Source organism: Sciurus vulgaris, assembly GCF_902686455.1.
Source record: "Sciurus vulgaris genome assembly, chromosome: 7".
Taxonomy (NCBI): Eukaryota; Metazoa; Chordata; class Mammalia; order Rodentia; family Sciuridae; genus Sciurus; species Sciurus vulgaris.
In genome coordinates this window covers 16,930,499-16,937,945 of record NC_136467.1, presented here as the reverse complement: position 1 = coordinate 16,937,945, position 7,447 = coordinate 16,930,499, and the positions used below count along the sequence as shown (strand labels likewise).

General features: G+C 35.4%; 1 protein-coding gene across 3 annotated transcripts in view; it reads right to left on the bottom strand.

The window, feature by feature from the left end:
* Positions 1–5: 5 nt before the first annotated feature.
* KATNA1 (katanin catalytic subunit A1) overlaps positions 6–7,447 on the bottom strand; it is a 39,589-nt gene continuing 32,147 nt past the window's right edge. For all 3 annotated transcript variants that reach the window (XM_079146871.1, XM_079146870.1, XM_079146869.1), the window contains 4 exons: positions 5,213–5,339; positions 3,967–4,101; positions 3,528–3,654; positions 6–2,381 (listed from right to left, as the gene is read on the bottom strand). In XM_079146871.1, the coding sequence (XP_079002997.1) occupies positions 2,183–2,381; positions 3,528–3,654; positions 3,967–4,101; positions 5,213–5,339 (588 nt within the window). In that variant the 3' untranslated portion in view covers positions 6–2,182. The remainder of the gene's footprint in view (positions 2,382–3,527; positions 3,655–3,966; positions 4,102–5,212; positions 5,340–7,447) is intronic.

Below are 7,447 nucleotides of genomic sequence, written 5' to 3'. Positions count from 1 at the left end.
AAATCTAAGAATCAGTTAATGCATAGGGAAATTCCCAAAATCCTAAGACTGCCTAAAAATTGACCTTCACAGTGCCAAGTTAAAGTTCACCATAATTATTAAGGGCTCACTGTTCATATGATGAATTGTTAAGGAAAATTTAAGCAAAGTGTATGAAAAGACATGTGAAGAGACTTTGATATTACCAAAAAGGAAAGAAAAGGTGAAACAATGCCATGTGCCAATTAAATTCAAGGTGCCTTTGATAAGGAAATTATATCCACTTAATTAATATATGACTTTATGAAAAGCACTTTATGAAATTCTAATTTAAAAGCTCAAGAACTTAACACTTATTTTTGTATTCAATACAATGTGCCTTTATATTGTTTGTGACTCAGTATAAAAATCACAGAAGTATATCATGATTTGATTATATCCTGTACCAAGACTACTTGCCTTGAATGCACCAGGATTTAAAAGTAGTAGTGACATGTTCTCACTCTAAAATAAACTTTTTTTGAAGAAAAAAGAAGTGTAGCTCTTTTGGTTATAATTACATTAAAACTTTGCCCAGCTGAGAGCTATGTAGAGGTGTAGGTCAATTTTTCTTTTTCCATTTAAACTAGCCGAAAGCAAGACTTTGTTCAGTTTATGACCCTATTAATATCATGACATTAAACTGTGCCTGGTCTTGTGGTTTTAAGTACAGTGCTAGTGCTATTTATCCTACAGATATTTTCTTATGTTTTTCAACCCATCATTCATTCATATTGACTTTTTTTTTTTTAATGTGGCTCTGGGTATGCCCAGCTCATATTGATGTATTTTAACAGTGTGACCTGAGTAGATAAAACTTATCTTTATTCCTTGTAATACTTGCTATTTCATATCATTAAAATTTTTTAATTTTTTAGCTGGGTATAATGGTATATGCCTAGAATCCCAGGACTAGAGACTCTGCTACTGAGCTAATACCCCAGAGCATGCCCTCTTTTTTTTTTTTTTGTTTTTGGTACCAGGGATTGAACCTAGGGGTGCTTAAGCACTGAGTCACATCCCCAGCCCCTTTTTATTTTTTGAGACAGGGTCTCACCAAGTTGCTAGTAACAGGTGTGTGAAACTGTGCCGGGCCAATACTTCACTTTTTAAGCCTTTCTTCATTCCATAAGTTGTTCAAAAGCACTAGCTCTAACTCCAAGTGATAACAAGGTTTTATTTTATCCATTAACTATAAGCTTATAGGGCCGGGGATATAGCTCAGTTGGTAGAGTGCCTGTCTCACAAGCACAAGGCCCTGGGTTCAATCCTCTGTACTGCAAAACAAAACAAAACCCTATAAGCTTATAGTTAGAACAAGAGAGGAGACCATATGCTCTTCTGAAGAGGATAGGTAATTAGTCAGCAGAGTCCTATCCTGGCTTCTGTTCTTTGCAGCGAGACTTTAGACCACAGTAAGGCACTCATTCTCCTTGAGACTGTTTTCTCTTCTGTGGTTGGGATAATAACAGTAAACTATTTTCTTGTATGCAATCAAATGGAAATCCTACCCTGAATTTTATACCATTAACTTTTTTCTATTTATTCATTTTTATTTATACTATTAACTGCTCTTTTTGTTATGCTTAGTATCATGAGTGAATGGGTTTGACTAGAGTACAATGGTTTAGAGCATAGATTTAGAAATACCTAGCTGCCTGCAGCACAGTAGAATAAAGTTGTTCAGACAACTTTAATTGTACCTTTTTTTTTTCCTTTTAAAAATGCAAAGTAAAGTGAAGAGTCTTGCTCTCTGAGAAAGAGGAGGGAAGGCACACTCTGTCTGGCTTACACTTTACTAGCTACTTGTGTAAAAGTGGTCATTTTCAGTTATCCACTGGTGTCTAAGAAGCTAGGGCCAGTCTTACACTCCTCCACAGGAAGAATAACAGCAGCAGACAGTGGGAGAGAAGATGTTATATTTAAAAGTGCATAAAAAGACAGCTCCAAGTGAAGTAATAACATTTGTGATCAGTGAAATAAAAACCAGGCACTGTTAAATTTGCAGCTTAAAAAAAATTGCCTTTATTCAGAATTATAAGGATTTTTAAAATCTTACCATTATGAAAGTTTAAAAAAATATAGCACTCAGTGCAATGAAATACTAAATTTAATTATTTTTCAAAGACTTAAGGCAGATTTCTCACAGTTTACATGTGAGAATTTAGCATGATCCAAATTCAAATATCCATTTCTCGTATCTTTCAATGTCTGCAGCAGATACTGATTTAGAAACCTTTTTTAAAGCCATTTCAAAATCTTCCATAGTTGTAGGCATGTGCATTTCTTCTCTTGAAAGATTTCGAATTTCTTCTGGGGTCAAACCCTCAATACGCCTTCTCATTGCCATCAAGGATGCATCCCTAGGTGTTTAAAAAAAAAAAAGTCACAAAGTGTTATTTTGACTAAACAAAAATTTTTCATTGCATGTAGTGTAACATTCTCTAAGACCTTATTAAATATGTTGTATTGCATCAGATCTTAACATTGGAATACAAGGTCTATTCTGAATTTTTTTTAAGCAATTAAATCATGATGAAAAGGATGCAATCAATTTAAGTCACTGGTGTGTAAATCAAGAAAAAGTTTTAAAAAGGCAAAAAAGCTAGCCATTACAAGTATTCAATAAAGAATAAACACCATAGAGAAAGAAGAGAATGTTAATTAGAAAATTACATAACATATATCCATGTAGTATAAAAGATAAATGATCAAGTTAGGTGGTTTCTCCTTTTTCTTCACATTCAAGTTCTTTCCTTCCACCATCTTTCATCCTTAATTGTAGCCACCACTTAAGCAAAGGCAGCAATATAGCTGCTTTATCTGTGCACACATCATCTCAGACCCCCAAGGATCTCACTTGGGATGAGGAAGCAAGGGCAGTCAAACCCCCTGTTAAAAATTCCTTGTTAAAAAGCAAGGGGTTTGAGCTGGGCATAGCTCAGTTGGTAGAGTCCCTGCCTTGCATGCACACAATCCCCAGCACCACCAAAAAAAAAACAGCATTTGAGCTAAGACTTAGATTAAGATAAAATGTAGCCACATCACCTGGATTAGTTGTTTTTTCTTTTTTCATCCTTACTGACTGTTTGCACCATCACATTTAGGATATGTTCACTGAAAATAAGACTACTACTGTACTCCATGGATGTGCCAAACTAATGTATTTCACATCATTTCTCCTATAACAATATAGTGAAGGAGTGTACCAATAAACTTAATATCTAAGACAATTACTCAGTTCCTATTTAACCCAAATTGTTCTAACATTAACTTCTTGAGCTTGTAGTTTTCAAATGAACCGTGGAAAAAAAGAAAGCTGTGGATTCTTCACTGATATACAAGATACCCAAATACATTAGTAGCTGCTAACATTAACTTAAAATTTATGACCCTACCCTAAATAGACTATAATTTGGGTCTTTATTCTTCATCTATCTTAATGCTATATGAAAACGTTGTAAAAAGTATATAATCACAAAAACCTTTGCTTTCAAAATAATACGTACCTGCACACATTGGTAATGTCTGCACCTGAATAACCTTCCATGTTTTCTGCTATACTTGCAAGGTTAACATCATCAGCCAATTCCAGCTCACGCAGACTTATTCGTAATAGTTCCTCCCTGCCTTTTGCTATGGTAGAAACAAATTTTAAAGTGTAAGTCTTCAACATAAACATAGTGTATTATTTTTTTCTCAAGTCTACTTTGATTTGCTTTCTAATTCTTAGAGCCCTTTTGCTTGAAATTTCAAGAGCTGTTCCTCACTGAACTTTTGCTTTCCCTAAGTTATCAAGGCTTCTAGGTTCTGGAAGTAGCCAAACTAGTAATGTAAGGAAAAACAGCTTACATTTGTCTCTTTGTTAATACAAAATTCTAAATTAAGAAAAACAACAACAAAAAAAACTACCAGAGTGTTAACAGTAGCTTTGAGACAAGATGATACCTGATGGTAGAGGAATATAGATTCGCTTTTCAAGACGTCGTCTTAAAGCCTCATCTATATCCCAGGGAAAATTAGTAGCTGCCAGAACCATAACCATTTTGGAAGGGTCATCATTTTCAGAAGCACCTCCAACACCTAGTAGAAGGGTTAGGAGAGAATAAAAAGACACCTATTAGCACAACACAATATTTGGCACAACAATACACAGTAGTGTAGTCTTCAAGCCTCCTTAAGACTTAGAAAGCTAACTGGTAAGTAGGTGACTGTATAATCCAAGGAAAATGAGTTTTTGTAAAAGTATGCAAAAATATGACTTGGAATAGACTGTAATCAAAATATCAGCTCAGTTCAATTACCTATCAATTTAGAAAGTTTCTCAAAAGCATATATACCTTCTCTTAGGCCAATTTATCTGCACTTATTTCAATTTTGTTGGTCAAGAATAAGACATTAGTATATATTCTAAAGGGTGTCTTACATATGGACATTATTTTTCCTTTGTTCTTTCTTCTTTTGGTAATGGGGATTAAACCAAATGACACACTATGTTCCCAGCCCCACCTCCTGTTTTTTTTCCAGGTTCATTTGAAAACTACAAGCTCAAGAAGTTAATGTTAGAACAATTTGGGTTAAATAGGAACTGAGTAATTGTCTTGGATATTAAGTTTATTGGTACACTCCTTCACTATATTGTTATAGGAGAAATGATGTGAAATACATTAGTTTGGCACATCCATGGAGTACAGTAGTAGTCTTATTTTCAGTGAACATATCCTAAATGTGATGGTGCAAACAGTCAGTAAGGATGAAAAAAAAAAAAAAAACAACTAATCCAGGTGATGTGGCTACATTTTATCTTAATCTAAGTCTTAGCTCAAATGCCTTTTTTTTTTTTTTTGGTGGTGCTGGGGATTGAACCCCAGGGTCTTTCGAAGTTTCCCAGGGTGGCTTCCTGCCTCAGCCTCTCCAGTCACTGGAATTATAGGTATGTGCCACCACTCCTAGCAGGGGCTGTTATTTCTGATGTGTCACCACTGCCACTGTACCAAATGTACAATCATTAATTAATCAATCTCTGGGCATTATTTACCAGCTTCCTCTAGTCCACCTGGCATTATGAACACCAGTTAAAAGCGACACACTATGACTAAAAGGTTAGCACTACAGGCAGAGCCTGACCCACTGGAGCTGGAGACACCTGGCAACCTCCCACCCTGAGTTAATTCACACATAGACACATATCTACCATCCATCTGAACCAGCAGCTCGGCTTTCACCCTTCGGCTTGCTTCATGCTCTTCAGAAGTTCCTCTTCGACTGCAAATGGAATCTATCTCATCAATAAATATGGTGGCTGGAGAATAAAATCGAGCCTAAAGAAGAAACCATGCAACAACAAATTTTTATTTCTCTTAAAAATAACTGGCAGGTTAGCAATTAGAAAATGCCTGAAGAGGCCGCCATACTGTGCATCTTTTCCTTTTGCCCTAATACTGGGGGAAGAAGATAGAATAACTAAAATAGAGCTTCTAATGTAGATGTACATATTTAAATATGACAATAATATAAATGGCTACATATATTTGAATGACATACAGGATTATATCATACACTACAATAATATGGGTAACTATCATGGGGAAACATTATACACAATAGTGTCCAAAAGTTCTAGAAAAAATTTGGTGTTGGAGAACCATTACCTTAAATAAAATCATTTAGAGTTCCTCCAAGAAATTCTAACTAAAGTAACCCTTTTTTCACCTGACTAATAAGGATATGTTAACACTGTGGGGAGTTGGGTACTGGGGACTGCATGCAAGGCAACTGCTGGACCACTGAGCTACATCCCCAGGGTTCTCACTAAGTTGCTGAGACTGGTCTCAGACTTACAATCCTGTCTCAGCCTCCAGAGTTGCTGTGATTAGAGATGTGTGCCACTGAGCCCAGCGATATTCCCAGCCCTTTTAAAAAATTTTACTTTGAGAGAGGTCTTGCTAAATTGCTCAGGAGGGCCTTCAACTTGTGGTCCTTCTGCCTCAGTCTCCAAAATAGATGGGATTACAGGGGTGTAACACCACACCTGCCTTATCTTAATCTCTTCAGATATTAAGTAGAATAGCAGTCATAATTTGCATATTTCAGTATAAATGTAATGATACAATATATAGACTTTCATGTCTTTTTTCATTTATCATAATGTTTTCATTTGTTATAGGATGTATACTTTCTTTTTGTTGCTCAATAGTATCCCCTAGGTTTATTTTTGTACATTAAACACATTTCTTCCTCAAAATAACAGGAAAGATTAATCTTGATCCATTAAATAGGTCTTAGTCAAGTATTAAGCTATGACTCAACAGTATCAACCTTCTCTTAAAGAGACTGAAGATGTAACTTATTATGATTTATTAGCTTATTACTAATCAGTAAACCAAATGTTCAAACTAATGTAATCATTACACAAGAATATTTGAACCAAAATGATGAGCAAAGTTTCTGGAAAACAACTTGAATGAACAAACAGCATTTTAAAGTTTTCTCTAAAATAGTCCACAGCGGACTAGTGAACATCACAGACTTGAACATGCAATCATTCTGGGTCTATCAATTCTTTGAAGCATGAAGCTATAATCTAGTATCCTCTAAGAGGCAATTAACCATTTTGAAGACGCCTCCAAAAAATGGATTTATTTTTAGTTTGTTCATTTGCAAAATCCAAATATTTAAATTCCACTGTATTTTCTAATTGGATATTTAAAATTCTAATTCTTTAATTCCCTCCAGAGGCTTAATTTCATTTTTAATAAATTCATATTTGGGCTTTAGGTACTATGTATAAAATTTTTGTACTTCTTTTCAAGTGGAGAGAGAATGAACTTTTCTTCATTAAAGTAATCCAAAAAAAATTATCAATCAAAATTCTAGCTAGGAACCATCTACCTACAAAACTTAAATTAACAAAGATTAAATTTCAATCCATTTGCTGCCACACCAAGCAGAAATACTGAGAAGAATCAGCTTACTGATTTTCTCAGGTTCTAAAGGTATGGAGGAGCATTTGACTTCAAGCAGAGGCTATGTGCCACACTGGTTTGGGCTGGCCTGGGAAGATGCTGTGGAGAAATTTTCAAATTTTCTGACTGCACAGCACCAAGGGAAGTCTTTTCATTTGGAGACCACTGCTGTTTTATCATATGCCAATACTTCTGAAGAGGCTCCAGAAGATGACTGAGGCTTAGCCAATCAGATCACTCCAATTCTCTGACCAAAGATGATGGTTTCAGGTCTGGGTATGTGACTCAAAACTGTCCATTTACCACTGCACTTCTGCCTGAATAACTAGAAATAAGGACTAATTGCCCTGGGATTACCATAAGGACACTAAAAAGAAGGTTTAGGCTTCTGATAGCTATTTTAGTTACATCACTGGGCCTGCCTAAACTCAAAGCCAACCCAGAGGTCATGAGAGCTATGAGGA